Consider the following 17,788-nt stretch of genomic DNA (forward strand, 5'->3'; position numbering starts at 1 on the left):
TCATCCTCTTCTACCAGACCAGGGAATACTTAAGCAAACTGAACAAAAGTGAGTCCATGGGCTCTGGTAGGATGGACTCACAAACACTGAGGGAGCTGACTGATGTTCTAGTGTGGATTCAGCAAGGGAAAGATATACCTGCCCAACTTGATAATCTACGGTGAAATGACTGGCTTGTTCGCTGAGGAGAGCGCAGAATTCTGCCTACCTATTCTTCTGTATGAAGAAACCATTTAAAACATAGAACTTGAGAAAAAATAAAGAATGTGACTCGCTGTAAGCCATTGTACGGGAACTGCTGAGTCACAGCCTGAACCTCTGATTGATCACCTGAGGTGAGCCATGAGTCAGCCAGAGGAGCACAGCTGAAGGCAATTCACCTGTGCTGCCGGAAGGGGTGGAGCCTGGCTCCTAGACCTATTTAAGAGCTGGCTACCAGTGGGGAAGGATCTCTTCTGGAGATCGCCTCTTCTGGTGTTTTGTAGGTGAGCCTAGCATAAGGGTAAGCTTTCCATTTATTCTCTTTTGTTATCATTGTCCACTTTGCCTAACTCTCTTGATTATATTGTGATTGTAACAACTTGATATCCATTGATTATACAGCCATTAAAAGATATTCCCCTAACAGTTTCTAAAGATTTCTACTAATGCTCATGTATTCTACACTGCTTCTTTTTCCCTAGGCACCGAAAGTAAGTATCGTAGACTTAGAGGGGTCATGAAGACAAGGAGCACTGAACTAGAATCTGCTGTCACAGGATCATCTTGGGCTTCTGCTCTTCTGGCAAGTGTATTCATTCTAACAGAGGTGGTGACTCAGCTGCCTTTTGCCTGTTAAATTTTCTTCTGCACAAGTTGCTCTTGAAATTGTCACTGACAAAATTAGACAAAGTTTTGTCTAATACTGGTTGGTATAGAGTTCACTTCATCTATTGACTGTAAGGAAATAGAAACACTCAAAATCATATAGAGTTAGGCCACTTATTTTCTGTGCCCTCCATGTGTGTTATTGGGCTTTTGTTTCATAGAATTTTTCATCATCTCTTTTCTTTGCCAAGATGAAGATTTATATTAGTTAAGAATACTTGAATAATGTCATATCTGTAGCATCTCAATATCTTATGTTACTTTAAATGAACCGTCTTAATTTGTGGAGGGAGTTGAGTCTTTCTGTGAGCTGCTTTCTGTTTGCTATGGATGCATAGCTCTGAGCAGGCTTATTTAACTAAAATAATTCAGGTGATATTAATTCCTTCTGGATCCAGTCAAGGGCTGGCACAAATGTTAGTTTATTTTATGCTGCATCAAAATGAGTTTCTCCCATAAGCTGTGAATCAGAGGTAAAATATGTTTTAGAAAGTGGTAGGTTTTTTCTTTTTTTCTTTTTTTTTTTTTTTTTTTTTCCTCCTGCAACACTGTCAGAACACTGTGTTTTCTTTCCCTTGTGCTCCTCCGCCTCAGACACCAAGGCAGCATTTGTTAAATTAAGTTTGGTCATCTTGTACTCTTGATGAAACAGCACAGAAGAAATTACATTTAGTATTTGGCTTCTAGTATCCTTGCTAAGATGCAAATAGGAAAGAAATTGCCACCAGAGAATGCTTATAGAGATTTAACAACAATAAGAATGTAAATCCTTGTTATCTCTAATAATTTTACATTCTATAATGTGGGAGTTTTTTGGCTTTTGCTGAATTACATTTGACCTGGGGGAAAGAGAAACTGAATACTGCCTCAAGAAAGGCATATGCAAGAGATCCAGCTGTTAGCATGGGGCCCAGAGATTATAAGAGACTGACATATGTAACAGGGATCTGTATAGAAGAAGGAACTCTGAGTCAGAAACGGTGGGTCTTATATAAACATGAGAATGGTACTGACCAACAGCTACTGATACTTGGGTGGGTTTTTTTTGTTGGGTTTGTTTGTTTAATTACAAACAATTCTGTTCTAAAAGAGGATTGTTCAACTGCTGTTCCTAATTGAGAGTACTGGAAAGGTGAAGTAATTTATCATTGTTTTTCTCCATTAAAAATCGTGAGTTATAGGAACCCTCTAGGTGTTCCAGGCACTTGCATTACTGAGAGTTATGTGTAAAGAGGAATCCTTAGCCTGGTGACTTTTTGACCCAAATCTTTTCTTCTCTGTACAGCTTCTGAAGATTGCCTAAAAGTATTAGATTACTTAAAAATATTAGTTAACATAATTAGTCTGCTTACATCGTTATGAAGACTTTAAAAAACATTTTGTCTATATAAATTTTCTTCTTTACCACTTTTCCACTTCCTATATATGACTTGCATATTAAATATCAATTATTTGTTCCAGTGGTGACTGATTCTATGGTGGATCTGTTTTATTTTCTTTTTCCACTGAGATAATAACTTGATACTGTATGTTAAAATGCTGAGAGGGTAGTAATGGATCTGGTCCCAGATTTGGAGTATGGACATCTAGAAGTTTGAAAGCTAGATTCATAAAGCTGCGATTTGAAATAAGAGCCATTACAGTGCCAGGATCCGTATCTGATTCTGAGGTCCTGTTCTGAAGTTTCTATGGTAACTGCTTTATGCTGGGAAGCAATTTTGAACTAACAAGTTAATTGTTAGTGTTTTGTAATAAGTAATAGTGATTTTTATTTTTGCTTTCTTTTCCTTTGATACAATCTTTCCATGGTCCTGCTTGAAGTAGTTATGAAAACACCTTAAAGATTAACAGTAAAAAAATACAATCCTTAAATGCAGTATAAAATAACTGTGGGGAAAAATGATCTGTCTGTAACAAACTTTTATTTTCTAGACAACTGGTAAGAAAAGTATAGTGCTTTCCAGTGAAACTAGGAAAGAGCTAGCTAAGCAAGCTAAAGTCGCCAAAGATGAGAGAAGATCTCAGATAGATGAAAGATACAAGTATTTGATATCAAAGTTATCAGATGGAATAGACTTAAATGAGCAGCAAGTGGAGGAGGCCATTATTTCTGATGACAAGGTAAATATTTATTATTATTAAATACCTTTCCAAATTTTCCAGTTCTTTGAAACTGCCTCACAATTAATGCTGTTGTAATTTTGTTTTTAGTTTCAACTTATAGAACAATTCTTTGCTCCTAATGGACTTAAAAAGTTACTGTTCTTTTACCAAGATGTTTTGCAGGTATGTTTCTATTATCGCTTCTGCAAAAATAGCTTTTTTTGAAATCACATAACTGTGGCAAAATAAAGGAAATCCTAGCAAACTTTCAGCAACTTTTTTTTTTCTTTATGCCAAAGAAAATGGAAAAGAACTTGAATCTCATTCTTCAGACACTGTCATCTTGACTTGTATGGAAACAGGAGAATGCCCTGTGGCATTGTTTGATACTGTCTTTATTAACATAAAAATGGACAATAAAATATTAATCCAGTCTTCAAGAAAAAAAAAAATACAACAAAAAGCAACGCATAGGTGAGGTCAAGTATGCACAGTGTTCAGAGTTTAAAAGGACTAGATGGGCTGATGTAAGTATTAGAGGAATGGGGAACTGTTGGAGGAAGAATATCTTTGTCCTTTGGTTTGAACTGTACCAACTCCATTGTGGTAAAGCACGGATTCAAGAAGGAGAAAAATTTCTTTCTAGATTAAGGTTTCTTCATATTCTGGTCTGTCTCATGCTTTGGAGAAGAATGTTAAGCTTGGAAAATGATAAATAAAAATATGGTAGTTGTGGTCCCAAAGCTGTATTTCTTTCCCTTTCAATTTTGAGGAGCCTGTTCATAAAACCCAAAATCATATGTTCAGCTTCCACTGAGCATGTGATATGAGAAGGTGCTAAATGATCTTGAAATTGCCTAATGTGACTGTGGTGAGCTCCCTGAACTGCTGAGGTCCTACCACAATTCTTTCTGGTTATGCCACTGAGGAACTATGTTATGATGGACTAATGGGTGAAGATGGTATCTTAGGATTGTTAGGGAGAAAAACTGATGTTTAGTGCCTGATTCTCTTAAGTGCAAGAAGGAATTACACATTCATTGTAAGCTATATTTCTGAAAATTACTGGAATTGTCTAGAGACTTTGCCAAGTACAGAATCAGCTCAGTTGTCAAAAACAGTTTTTCATTTCACTGGGACTGCATATGCACGTCTCTGGGATGAACGCATTCTTCCGACTTGAGTCATGATGCAACTAAGATCTTGAAAGCATTTTCCGTAGCTGACAAGGCAGAAATAAGTGTCCAACATGGCTTAAATGAAATTTTTCATTTCTGCATTTAATAGGTTTTTTTTTATTTTTGAGACTGTGCATAGTAAATAAGAAAATATGATTTGGTGTTGAGGGTGATATATGTCATACCTCACATAATTTGGTCCAGCAGGAACTGAAAGTTTGACTTTTTAGGAAGAGTTCTTTCCTCAAACTTGGAAAAGAGGTGTTCACAAGCCATTTTCACGTGATTTTCTCTTCTATTCTTGAATGGTTCTGCAAATTATTTTCTATTTATGTTTGTGTCAGAAACTGAGAGGGAAGTAGGTCTTGATCAGGCTTACATGTTTTTGTTGCTTCAGAGAGAGGAGGTTGTAATGAAGAGGGATGTCTCAGTGGAGGAGAATGAGAGGCAAGGCTTCTCTGAAAGAAAGTTTTTCAGTGTGATACATGATTAGAGATATGGGCATAAAACAAAATTTATCCATGTTGTTGGCAGGATCCAACTGATGGAGTTGGACTTCGCTGACTAGTCACATGACGCTTTCTGTGAGACATCTCATTTGTTTCCAAAGAAGAAATGGCTCCATTAAGCACTTAATATTCATTTGCATTACATATTTTCTGATTTTTTTTCATTATTCTTCAATTTTTTTCTGAAATAACAAGATGAGGAAATTGTTTACTGGGTACAGTCTAATTAATTGGCTTATTCCCCAAATAAATCCAACTTTGCAAATTCTACTTGGATATTACTGATTCACAACGTGCTTAGTTGTTATTCACATATTCAAGTATGATTATGTCTATAAAGGTAGTTTTTATTTTATTAACCTTGTATTTATAATTCAATTGCCAGCAAACATCAAATGCTTCATTGAGGTCAGATGGATCAACCAACAGTTTCCTTCAGAAGAAGTTATTTCTTACCACGGGCTCTACAGAGGTATGGTTGAAAAATTTCTTAGTTGACATTTGCAAAGGAAAATGAAGGGGAAGAAAAGAGCACTGTAACAGTTGTGCAGTGTTAAAGCAACGTTTTATAACTCACATTTAGTATTCAAGAACTTAGACCACGTTCTTCACACGTTTCTTGAACCGAGATTGGAATTTAACGGTAATGAATCTGATCTGGAAAGAAGTGGAGATTGGTGGATTTTGCTGTCTGATACGAGAGAAAGTCTTACAATTTTTAACAAGGTTTTATTTTATTAAAAGTCTCAACATTTTTGTTGGCCTGTCTAACATGGCATCCCACGTCTTTAGTGTTTTTGTGTTTCCTCGTATTTGTGCTATAGCAGTGGTTTCTTCTGGCAATGGTGTTATTCCTTTATCTTAATAGAACATAATAATACTGCCCATTGCTCCAAAAATATATTTATTAATTCCTTTATTTAATTCTAGTTCTTATAACTACATCCTTATGTGATGTTGAAGTATTATTCAGGAGTGTCATTAAGATTTTGAATTTATTTTCTTTCTGTTGATTTCTTCTGGGGGCAATTAGGTGTACCATCTTCAATTTTCTTTGAATAAGGCATTGAAATGATTTTTTGGTTTTGTTTTCTCATTGTGCTCGCACTGACATTGTTAACATGTTTGTTATAAAGGACAGCTGCAGAATTCTTTCCTGCTTTCAGAGGATTAGGGAGGGAACTGTCTGGAGAATGGGAAAGTATGAAAGCATTACTCTCTGTGGTATTGCTGTGTGAGAGCTTCTTTGCCATTTTTCACAGGAAGTGAAGAATAAAAAAATAATCATGAGACGTAGATGAATTTTTCTATTTTTGAAGTAAACTATCATCAAGAGAACTATGTCAGTATTGCACTCTGGAAGCCTGCAGAGTTTTCATTGCTTAACCATAAGAAGGATAATAAAAACAATTAAAAATGAAAATGAGAAATGGCTTTTTTTTTTTCTAATTCATGAATAGATTGAAAATGGCTAGATTTTAAGCTTCAGTGGCACTAAGTTTCTGTTTGAGATTTCTTACTGAAAAATAGAATTTTTGGCCAAAGTTGATATTTTCCTGTGCAAAATTATATTTTTATGAATTCTCTTTTTCCAGTAGAAAGCATTTGATGTTCTGTTTGCACGTGCCCATACTGTCCAGCATGATGGTATTGTGTAAAAGCAGTGTACAACGAAGAATAATACACATTACATTGTACAATTGAATTGTATTTGTTGTAAATAGGACTATTTGTTCTTTTGAACAACTTGTGAGCTGAGTCAATTGGAAAGGCTTTTCAACTTTTTAAAGTGATTTTAATTAATAGATTAAAAATAAGCGTGATTTGCAGAGCTGATTTGAAACTTACATTACTGCAGTTCATTTAAAAAAAAAAAAGGATGAAAATTTGTTTAAAATATTTCAATCAGAAGTTTTGAATAATCTTTCAGTTAATAAAAAAAAAAAACATCCTTTTAAGATGGTTCATTCTGGTCTAAGTATGTATGAAATGCATTCTAAATATTTGAAAGCTGAGTATATATTTCGTTTTCTTCTCTGAACTTATGTCAACAGAATCAAAAAAGGATTAGACAGTATCGTGGATAGGTCCATAAATGGATGCTAAAACGACTAGACAGGAGCAAGTTATCCAGCAGCTCTCAGACATGTATTGCAGGTGGTGAGGGAATGTGAATGTGAGGGAACAGAGCACAGGAAGTAGCATCACTCACATGCTTTCCCTAACCTGCGTTTTCCCGTCAGAGATGTGATATTGGACTGCTCAGTCCAGAGGTGTGTTTCTGATGTGCTTAAATATCTTACAAACAGTTCACTACTTTTTTCAGTAATATATATATATTCTGAATTTTGTTTTCAACATGTTATTAAGTAGATTACTCTTGCTGTAAATGTGCATTCTTTTTATCTTTATGTATTTTGTGCTTTTTACAGAACTTTACAGGAATCTGTGCGTTTTTCCTAAGGATGTCAGATAAAGTTATAACCGCATCAAATGTTTGCCAGGTCAGTCAAAAATCTTGCAGTGTTTGCAGTGCACTTAAAATTCTTAAACCTTTACTCAACTCCACTAGTTCTACTGGAATCAGAAAAGGAAATGGGGAGCGTTTTCATGAAAATGCTTAGTTGTGTTTTTAACAAGTTTCTTTTCATCAAAAATGTATTTGTGATTCAGTAATGTTCTAATAATTACAAAAGTAGCTATCTGCAATATTATAAAAAACAAAAATTTAAATAATAAAAATTCATTATTAATGTACCATGAAAAATAAATTTATTAGAGGCAAGGAATGTAGTCCTCGATACAGAAATTTTCTGATAATGAACGAACCTGAATTTTGAATATGCCATATTTAAATAGCTCTGTCTTCTAAAATATGTAAAATAACATTCATCCTTGAAATTAAAGCAAGGTTTTTCTGTCTCTAATAGCTTTATTAGAGTATAAGAAAAGTACCAGAACAACCTTTTATTGCTTTCAGAGATACATGTTTGCATGGGAAATAGTTGCTGTATTTTTTCGTGAAGGGGATCCATCCATGTTGCCCAAGGAGGTTGTGGGTACTCCATTTCTGGAGGCACTCAAGGCTGGATGTGGCTCTGGGCAGCCTGGTGTGGTGGTTGGTGACCCTGCACATAGCAGGGGGTTGAAACTCGATGATCATTTGTGGCCCTTTTCAACCCAGGCCATTCTATAATTCTAAAAAGTAGACATGAAAGAGGAAAATGTGATAACCCTGAAATTATCTTTTCAAAAATATTCATGCACTGTTTTTAGTAACACAGATATTTTCTTTTTATTCTTCACTAATAGGTTAATGTGTTCTATTTGAGCAGTCAAAAGTAGTAACAAATGTTTTTTCACTTACAGTCATGGAAATTAGTACTTCAGTTCCTGACTGTGTGCTTTGTAGCAGTGGTTTTAAATTTTACAAATACCTGATCCAGAAGTGCTGGAGTAGTTCGTAAGGTTCCTATTCTCTGGCTCTGTAAGTCCTAGTTCAGTTGGGTACTAGTGCTAATGGTTGTTTGAACTCAGTTAATTGCCTTGGTGCATTCTCTCTGGTTTTCTTGTGGTCACTTTTTTTTTGGCAGGGGCTGTCAAACTTGATTCTGCAGGTAAGACAAAATTTTCAGAAGGCACAGAAGATAAAACAACCGTACTTTTAAGCCAGCCAGTTTTCACACTGATGAAGCTTGGGGCTCAGACCGGTTTGGCTAATTTTGGTTTGTCCTGCAGAGCTGCGTAGAAATACTTGAAAAGGGAATCTCAGAATCACAGAAATAGAAGGATTTCCCCCTCCTATTTCTCAAGAGAAATAGCTGAATCTTTTGTTTCAAATCATATCCAGAAATTCATTTGCACTTGCCATTCCAAAAGCACTTCAGAATTGCTGTCTTTGCACAGGAAAAGGTTGGGAGTAGAAGCTTCCAAGACACTACTGAATATTCTCTCCAGATCAGTGAAGCTTTCATTATGATGAAGCCAAAAAAATTCAGTGTATGTGCAGTTTGGAAGTTATGAATGCCACTCTCTGCTAATAAGAAATACACACAGAGCCACAATAGGTAGACAGTATGGGTGGTAAAGAGCTCATGGTCCGGGTTCAGAATGTATATGCATTATATAGGCAAAATGGCAGTAACAGAATAGCCAACTAGTCCATTCAACACTAGGAAGGCGTGCAATTTTTAGACGCTTATGATAGATGGAAGCCATTCTTCTGCTGGAGAAATATAGACATAAAATTTTCTTAAGATTAATGTATTGATATTAAGTGGTTAATCTTAACTGGTTACTGAAGTATTTGCTACAATATGAGACAGATTTTTCTGGTGAGTATGGCAAGTCCTAGAATTTCCAGCTGAATTTTAATTAATAGCAAAAGCAAATTCTGTATCAGGGTCAGTGTCCTCATGAAATGTTGGAAGTTATGAGCTATATCTGTATTGAATTTTACTGAAATAGTATAATGTAAAAGTTTACGTCCATTTTATTACCTTTTGTTTCTTCCCAAAGGAGGTGAATTTTGGCACCTTCGATTGTTCTAATGGAAATATCCTTCAGGGTCTGGAATTGTTCTTGTCCCAGATCATGATACCAGCACTTAAATCCCAACAGGTAATCAAATAGATAGATTTTGTTTTTCTCAAGAACTTTTGGAATTAAGGTAAGTGACTGCTGTATGTTGTGCATCTGATGAACAAAAAGCTGGCCATAAAAATATGCAAGTCAAATATAGGCCTTTATGAGAGTCATGCAATTTGTATTTAAGTGTTTGAAATTCATGTAGTTACTGCTTATTTTCAAAACAGTTGCAATGCTCATGACAAAGAAAATGGTATAGCAGCCATTCCATTTGAAGGCAAAACTGTGATCATTTAATTCTAATTGTATTAAGCTTGGATTGAAAGAAGTGCCAAGTCCTTCTGGTAGAGCTAAAGATCTGTCCATAGTTTTATCCCAGAGCATAGACAGGATGTGCTTTCGCAGCCAGGTTATTCAGCATCGTTTAGTTGTCCTTTTTTTAATGGAGCTTGCAAAGCATCACAGTTGGTTCTGTTTCTTCTAGAAGTACATGTCCAGAAGTAAAAAATAGAATAAACCTCAGTGTCTTTTGAGAATGGTAGTGTCAAATCCTATTAATTTATGCTCACATTTTCTCAAAACCTGGAGTAATAAGGGAGATTAAAATTTATTTTCTCTGTTTGGAAGTTGCCAAATCAGAGTGGGGAAAAACAATAAAGAAGATTGAGTGTGAGGACATGGAGTTGTCTTTTACTTTTTGAGAGCCTTATGCTGATTTGTATCGTCTTGTCTGGTTTAACTCATCAGGTGGCTCAGCAGCACAGCTTACTCCTCTCCTTTCCAGTGGGATGGAGGAGAGAATTGAAAAGAAAACAAAGTAGAACGCATGTGTTGAGATAAAACTATTTACTAAGATAGAGAAAAAGAAAAGGATAATAATTATGACAAATATGTGTATATGTATGTATGTTATGCACATGTAAATGGCTCAGCTAGTCCCCGAGCAGTGGAAGAGATTGAAATGAACTCCTACCCTGTTCAAAACTCCTTTCACGTGGTGTCATATGGTATGGACTATCCCTTTGGCCAATTTAAGTCAGTTGTTCCAGTTCTCTCTCCCTCTGAGCTCCTTGGGCCCTTCACTGTGAGTGGCCTTGGCTCTATGCAACACTGCTTAACAGAAACACCAGTGTGTTATCAACAGTTTTTCTCCTAAAACCAAAATATATCATCTTACTAGACACTCTGATGAAAATGATTCCATTCTACTTAAGATGTTATGTAACAGAATAATTAAATCAATGCACACTTTGAAATGCTTATGCCATAGTACTGATGAGCACATTCAGAGAGGTTTACTGATAAACCTTAATATACTGCCATAAATAAGAAATAGCTTTCTAATAAATAAATAATTTAAGGAACATAAGAATGCATGATCCTTATTTTACTTTATCTTTTTTTTATTTCTTTTTCTTTCATTAATTGTTAAACAACTAGCACTGGGGAGCTGTGAAAGAAGGTCTGAAGAACAGCCAGATACAAGATTTTCTATATTCCGTCGATAGATTTGTGGATACCTTGTCATCATCAAGGCAGAATCTGGAAGATAGAATTCAGCTTGCAGAACTGGATATTGATACTTATGTCAGTAATTTACAGAACCCGTCTGACTACATAACTGCAGGTAAGTAATTCCTACAGCAAAGTGAACACTTGGATAGTGATGCTATTCCTAAGAAAATAAATGTTATGTCATTATTAAACATTTATTTTGAAGAATTAATTCAGCTTCCTTGATCTATATACATTTTTCTGTTGACTCTTGTCAGATTTAAAGCTGTCTAATCAGAAAATCATCAATTCTGTTCTTTAGTTCATTTATCTTAATCACGTAGACACTGGCCTTCGTTCTTCCTGGTTTGCTGGCTAAGAAATTGCCAAGTGAAGACTTGTGTATATTCTTTGCTTTCTTTGACACTGGGGAAATCTTATCCAATATTAAATCTATAGACTGTGAGTCAAAAAAAACACACACACACACATATATAAATATGTAAGAAAATGGGTGGTTATATCTCTTTGAACCTTCCACCATTTCTTATCACTGCAAGGAATTTCAGAGTGAAGTCATACCAAAGCACTCAATACTTCTGCCCTGTATTAGCCTAGGTAGACCAATTTCCACTGATGGCTCTTAAGAAGAGGTAAGACACATACATGTGCATTTTGTTATAATCTTAATCTTTTCCTTTTGTTGGCAGTGATTTGAATATACTCAGTTTACATGGCATCTTAGTATAAATTTGCCAAAAACATTTCATCTCTGTAGTTAAAAACATAGTTTAAGACTTTTTGGTACTCATGAGACTGTGCTCTTTTTTGATTTTGAAGGCAGTAATGCAGAGATCACTGAGAAACTTGAAGAGGTGTTAATGATTTGGATGAAACAGATCAGACAAGTGTTAGTGGAGAGTGAACAAATGAGAAGGGAAGCTGATGACATTGGTCCGTCTGCAGAGCTGGAACATTGGAAGTCAAGAATGTCATTATTTAATAGGTTAAAAAAGAAGCTTTCTTTTTTATTTTTTTTTATTATAAATAAATGTAAACTCTGATTCCAAGAGAGATTTAAGTGTGTTTCCTTCTTCAAAGCCTTTTAGATGACATAAAGAGTTCAAGAGTAAAGAAAACTATAAGTATTCTTCAGGCTGCAAGATCGAAGACATTAAAGCAGTGGAAAGAGTTGGTAATTACTATGTTTTAATAAAAGTTTTTTAAAATTAATTTAGTACTGCATTTCTTACACACACAGAAGTGAGCACACAATGCTAAGAATAGTTGTGGTGTTTATGCTCTTTTTACACTGTGATTTATTCTCCCTTGGTTGAAATACCTAACACCAGTGATCCTGAAGTTAAATAGATAACTTGAAAGGAAGTCAGTCTTAAAGATACTGAGTGGAATGGTGCAAAAGTAAAGCAACACAGAAATACAACAATGATGTGTCTCTCCAGCTGTACAGTTCAACAGTTGTGATGCCTGAAAGTTTATCATATTGTTTCTAGAATTATTGAAAATAGGCTGCTTCTTGTAGCATAGCTGCTGCTTTAGAAGAGTGGATATCTTTTATCTAAAATTAGCAGTCAAAACTGTAGACAGGCCAGAAAACAAACTGTAAGCAGTGTACATGCAATTCGACACCTGAAAATGCCAGAATGTGGATCTTCTACCACTTACAAAGGTATTTTGGAATTTTCCTGTTTTGGAAATAGTTTAGGAAAATAGTCATATTTCATTTGCCCTAACAAGTGCTTATTAAAAAGAGATGCTTGAGATGGAAGCGCCCTGATATATTCTAGGGAACTTGTCAGTTCTTAGTTCTGTAGTACCAGTAATTTAAAAAACAGTAGTACCACATTAAAATCATTCTAAACAATTCTGAAAATTAAATTGGATTATCAAAGCTATGCTGTTGTGCCTCCATCAAGTTTTGGAATTGCAGCATGAACTGTAAAAATACAGGAACCTCTTCTCTAAATTTTAACAGTATTCTTTTCTTTTTTTTTTTTTTTTTTTCCCCTTCAGGACGGCAGTATAACGATTGCTGCCAATGAAGCTAAAGACAATGTGAGATATCTGTATACACTGGATAAATTTTTTGCTCTAATGGCCAAAGCTTCTCCTGTAAGTAGTACTCTAAATAAAAACAGTTAACATGAAATTTAGACAAGAAAAGGCAGATATCTTTTCATTCAGCATTTAACTCTTATGCTTAATGGGTAGTAGAGAACTTCAGATCTATGTCATTTGTGAATTAACAAATTTTGAATGAGCCAGAGATAATATTAGGTTTTTTTTTTTGTGCAGAAAGTTGTTGTCATTTCAGAAGATAACTGAAAGGTGTGAGAAAATAACCAATAGTTCATGTTTTCTACTGCTGTTATTCTGCAGATAGTCACTCTTCCACCATACTGGGTTTGACTTTTAGATGCAGTAATCTTTTATTCTGTTTTAGGGCAGTCATTGTCTCTTGTGATGGGTTCTTAATATATTTGACTTGCTGATTTTCTGTGGAATCTTTCTGTGGGACAGAGAACTCTACGGTCCAGTATGCTCAGTAAAATACAGATTACTATTGCCTTTCCTTCTCCTTCCAGATTTCTTTATGTACAAACGTAGGCAAAATGAGCAAAGACCAGCTTTATTCTTGAACTTACTTCAGCAGGCTAACTCTTTTGTACCAGCATACACCTTTTTTCCTCAGGTAGCTTACTTTTTGCAAATCAGACTACAATGCCTTCACATACTGGAGATCATGTTCAAAAAGAGCACATCCTCTGTTTTTCCTCTGGAAAATTCAGCTCTGGAAGGAAGCCTGTTCATTTACGCTTAGCCAATTCCCCATTCTTTTCTCTTGGACAGAATACATTAGGTTTCTATGTTTGACTTAGATGTTTCAATTCATACTGATGTCTATAAAAACAATCAAAGAGACATTTATTACTGATGAAAGTATTCCCAGAGTGGTGACATTATAGATTATGTTTTTAGGAAACGTGAATTATTGACTTTCTCGTTTTTTCCTGGTACAGGTTACAGTGGTGGAAGACATACCCAGTTTAATGAATGCAGTCTGTATGATCTACTGTACATCACCGCACTACAACACATCAGAGTGTATGACATCTCTTCTTCTTAAAATCACTAATCAAATGATTAACACGTGCAAGACGTATCTACGTGAAGGTGTTTCTAAAATCTGGGATCTGGACAGGTGACAATTTTAATAATTTCATCTTCTTGTGTTAAAACTAGAAGAAAAATCACAGATGAGACATCAAAATTATTAAAAAGTAAATTTAATAGCCACTGGTTCTCCTACCAGGCCCTTATTCCCATGTTGTGACTATTCATTTTATGCAGAATTAAGTATTCTGCCAAATCATACTTACTATGTGTTGTGAAAAACTTGTTGCTGAAATGCATGTAATGTATATCAGTGTACAATATTCAATATATTGTCCCAGTGGCTTTTGTGGACCAAAACATACTTTAGCTGTTAGAACTTGGAGTTGAGATTCTTCAGAAATAAACTCCAAGGACAGACTGGCAAAGTTGCATCTGAGATTTATGTTTTGCCTTCAGTGAACAGTAAAGTCAGTTTGAGAAAAGAGACAGTACATACCAGGATCATAATTACAATTCAGCTGTACTCTGGAATGAGGTATGTGGGTGACAGAATGTCATTCAGACTTGTATTTACTATGTATCTATGGATAGTGCTACCTGGGCAAGAACATGAGGAGTACTGATGTTGCCAAAGAGGCATCTTAAATTTAAAAGGAAAGATATACAATAAGCTTGCTATTTAGATATGTTCTCAGTCTAATTTTGTACTTACTTTCTGTTTTGGTTGGTAGAACTATTAGTATAGCAAAAGCCCCTGTATTAGAGCAAATATTAAGCATGTACTAAACCACAGAGAAGGGTAAAAATGAACATGACATTTCAAGTTAGCAGCTAGAACAGTAATGATTAAAACTATCTCTGAGAACTCAGTCAAGATTATGGTTACTGAATTGAGAAGAAAAAGATGTTACAAACTTCATCAATGCATAGGTAGTCAAGATGTATGTACTTGTATAGTTAATTCAATGAAGACACTAAGTCAGCAGGCTGGGAGACAAAAAATAAATCTGACAGAAAACATTTGGATTCCTTCTGTATTTTATTGCGGGGAAAGGGCAGTTTTCAGAAATTGCCTACAATCAATTAAGTACTTAAAATTTTGTATTCTTATTTTGCCACCTGACTGAAATATTCTGTTTTAATTTATGCTCCTGTACAGCTCCCTCATGATGACTTTACCTTTTGTGCTTTTTTTTTTTTTTTTTTTTTTTTTTTTTTTTCTCCCCCCCAGGGAAGAACTGCTGAAGAGGATTCAGCAATGCATTTTCCTGAAAGAACAGTACCAAACATCATTTCAGAGAATTAGGGAGAAGCTAAAGAAAAATCAAAGTGACAGGCAGTTTGATTTCAGGTAAGCAATTTACTCTAATATTGAATGACATGCACTTATAAGATTTATAAATGAGGTGTCATAATCTCTCTTGGCTTCCTGAGAAGTTGAATGCTCAATTAAAATATTTATTATACTCAGAACAAAACTTGCAGAATTTTTTTTTTTTTTTTTTTTTTTCCCCCCCTGAGATATCCTGAGATATAAGTAATGACAAGTTTTTGCCAGTTGCTTGTTGATTTAGCAGATGTTTCAGGGAATTCAGGGAATTTATGCATGTGCTGGATTAATGCACTGGGCCATGAATCAAATGAAAAGAAAAAGTTGTATTTAGTCAGCACTGGTCTGGGTTGTCAATCACAATGCCAAGGGGGAGTTCTACCTGTATTGGTACTTTAACCATGGAGCGTGTCTTAGTGTATTGTACATTCACGTTCTTATCTTTTTTTTTTTTTGCATGTTTTTGTTTCAAGAATAACTTCTGTGAAATATGGAAAAGGTTTTAATTGGTAGATACGAGAATTAAGCATTTTCTGTGTTGTATCCATTATTTCAAAATTGTTTTTAGTTGATTTGCAATTATTGCAGCATCAGTGCTTTAATGGTGAACTTGATATTAGTTCTGGAAGAATATAGGAAATAGGAATAGGAAAAAGTGATACAAATAGATATACATAATAATCCTGTTGCTTCTTATCATCAGTGAGAACTATATTTTTGGAAAATTCGACACATTCTGTAAACGTTTGGAGAAGATTTCAGATATGAGCAATATTATGGAAAGCCTACTAGAGCTCCAGTGCATACAAATAGAAGGAATTGAAGAGATCAATGCTCGCTTTCAGACCATTGCTACAAATACCAAATCAAAAGAGTATGATGTTCTGGATCACAGAAAAAAAGAGGTACATGAACTCAATGCTTGTCTGATGATCAATCCCTTAATCCTGTGCTATTCATTGAAGTTATGCAAGGAAGATCACATTTTATAACTACGATTATAGCATTTTGTTGCAGTGGTAATAATTTTCCACAGTTTAATGCAGTTTGAAATAATTTGGGTGTATTTTGCTTTTTATTTCATATACTTTTGTTATTTTTTGATAAACTAGATTTTGTGTGATAAGTAATGGTGCAAACTACATTTCCTAAACTTGTTTGTTTTTAAGATAAATATATTTTGAACTGCAGACGGAAAATTAATTTAGACAAGTCGGTGCATTAAATTCAGTTTAGCAAGTGCAAGAGTTACTCATTGTTACTTAATGGAATAATAAAGGCAGTATCAATACTATCATACTATATAATGACTATTTCAGAAAGGAGAAATGTATGACATCACCTCCAGTACTGAATCACGTGGATGAAAACTAAAGTGATTTTTGAAGAGCTTCAGACTCAAATTCAGATTTAAATACATGCTACATATCCTAGAATTGAGCTACTTTTTTGGAAGTGTAGCTCACTCGCTTTAGTGGATTGACAGCCTCTCAATGGAAGTGATAGAAATGTTGGATTGGCTTTCTTATAATAATAACCCACCGTAGTCTGTAAAGTGCTCTAGAGAGGCCACTCAGTTTGCTAATCTTGATGAGTTTCATACACGTACGTGAGCTGATTAAGTGTACCATGTTCTCTCTGATGAGGTTATTAGCTTTCCTCTGCCTGTCCTTTTTCCTCTGCAGTCCACTGTGTTTGTAAATATGGGTCTGTAATCATATAGCCTAATAATTCTTACTTTTTTGTTTGTTTTGCTTAGACTTTTTATGCCTTCATTATTGGTCTCGTCTCTGTTCTCTTTAACTTACATGCTAGGCAGATAACGCAAATTTCCCAGAAACTTATTGTAAAAAAAAAAAAAAAAAAAAGCATAAAGTGAAAGCAACAGTATAGATTAATATTTTTTTCCTTTTACAATTTTCTAGTTTGATAAAGATTACCTTGATTTTAAGAACCAAATTGCAACACTGTATGAGTCCATACAAGAATTTGTGGATTCCTGTTTTGAGAAGACTGTAACTGTAAGTAATTGTACAAATGCAAGCTCCTGTTTTGGTGTTCAGAAAGGCAGAGTATCCACAATTCCTGTTGTATTCCATTGTTACTGGTATTGTTTTGTGCTATACTGGGGCTGCCTGAGATAAGGTAGGGGGACATCAAGCCTACTACAAGCTACTGTCAGAATATGTGTAAAAGTGCTGAAAGTTAACATTTGTTAATAGTTACTGCTAGTTGTATGTACCATCTTTCCCTACTAACTCTGTATAGCCCTATTTTTTCTTTCTGGTTTATTTTCTTTATTTTCTTTCCTCAGCCTAGTATTCTCCATCCCTCTTCCACCCTGCTATTGATATTGACACACTAGGGTAGGTCCTTCTTTCTCTTACTGTGTTTTGGACTGTCATATTTATGTGGCTCTATCTTCTTCCATTATCTTTGGACTGACTTTCTTTCTTACTCTGCTCTCTTTCAGTGTTCCCTGTCCTGTGTTCTGTATACTTACTTGCAGAAGTCCATAAGTAATGTTCACTTCTGTGGTGATTTTCCTCTCTCCTCCTAATGAATAGGTATCTGCTTTCCTC

The 17,788-nt window shown here is 35.0% G+C and overlaps 2 protein-coding genes across 3 annotated transcripts in view; one reads left to right on the forward strand and one right to left on the reverse strand.

Annotated features, from left to right (window-relative positions):
* CTNNAL1 (catenin alpha like 1) overlaps positions 1-17,788 on the reverse strand; it is a 596,511-nt gene that overhangs the window by 194,701 nt on the left and 384,022 nt on the right. The window lies entirely within an intron of this gene.
* LOC125690635 (dynein axonemal heavy chain 5-like) overlaps positions 395-17,788 on the forward strand; it is a 145,193-nt gene continuing 127,799 nt past the window's right edge. Inside the window, exons 1-16 of one of the 2 annotated variants that reach the window (XM_048939240.1) lie at positions 395-485; positions 684-784; positions 2,800-2,988; positions 3,079-3,153; positions 5,043-5,129; positions 7,090-7,161; positions 8,251-8,274; positions 9,176-9,277; positions 10,685-10,871; positions 11,579-11,744; positions 11,840-11,933; positions 12,773-12,871; positions 13,780-13,961; positions 15,108-15,227; positions 15,910-16,111; positions 17,132-17,227. In XM_048939240.1, the coding sequence (XP_048795197.1) occupies positions 719-784; positions 2,800-2,988; positions 3,079-3,153; positions 5,043-5,129; positions 7,090-7,161; positions 8,251-8,274; positions 9,176-9,277; positions 10,685-10,871; positions 11,579-11,744; positions 11,840-11,933; positions 12,773-12,871; positions 13,780-13,961; positions 15,108-15,227; positions 15,910-16,111; positions 17,132-17,227 (1,761 nt within the window). In that variant the 5' untranslated portion in view covers positions 395-485; positions 684-718. Of the gene's footprint in view, positions 486-683; positions 785-2,799; positions 2,989-3,078; positions 3,154-5,042; positions 5,130-7,089; positions 7,162-8,250; positions 8,275-9,175; positions 9,278-10,684; positions 10,872-11,578; positions 11,745-11,839; positions 11,934-12,772; positions 12,872-13,779; positions 13,962-15,107; positions 15,228-15,909; positions 16,112-17,131; positions 17,228-17,689; positions 17,774-17,788 lie in introns of those variants that run through there. The other variant, XM_048939241.1, reaches the window with a different exon arrangement.

This window comes from Lagopus muta, chromosome 3 (assembly GCF_023343835.1).
Source record: "Lagopus muta isolate bLagMut1 chromosome 3, bLagMut1 primary, whole genome shotgun sequence".
NCBI classification, from domain to species: Eukaryota; Metazoa; Chordata; class Aves; order Galliformes; family Phasianidae; genus Lagopus; species Lagopus muta.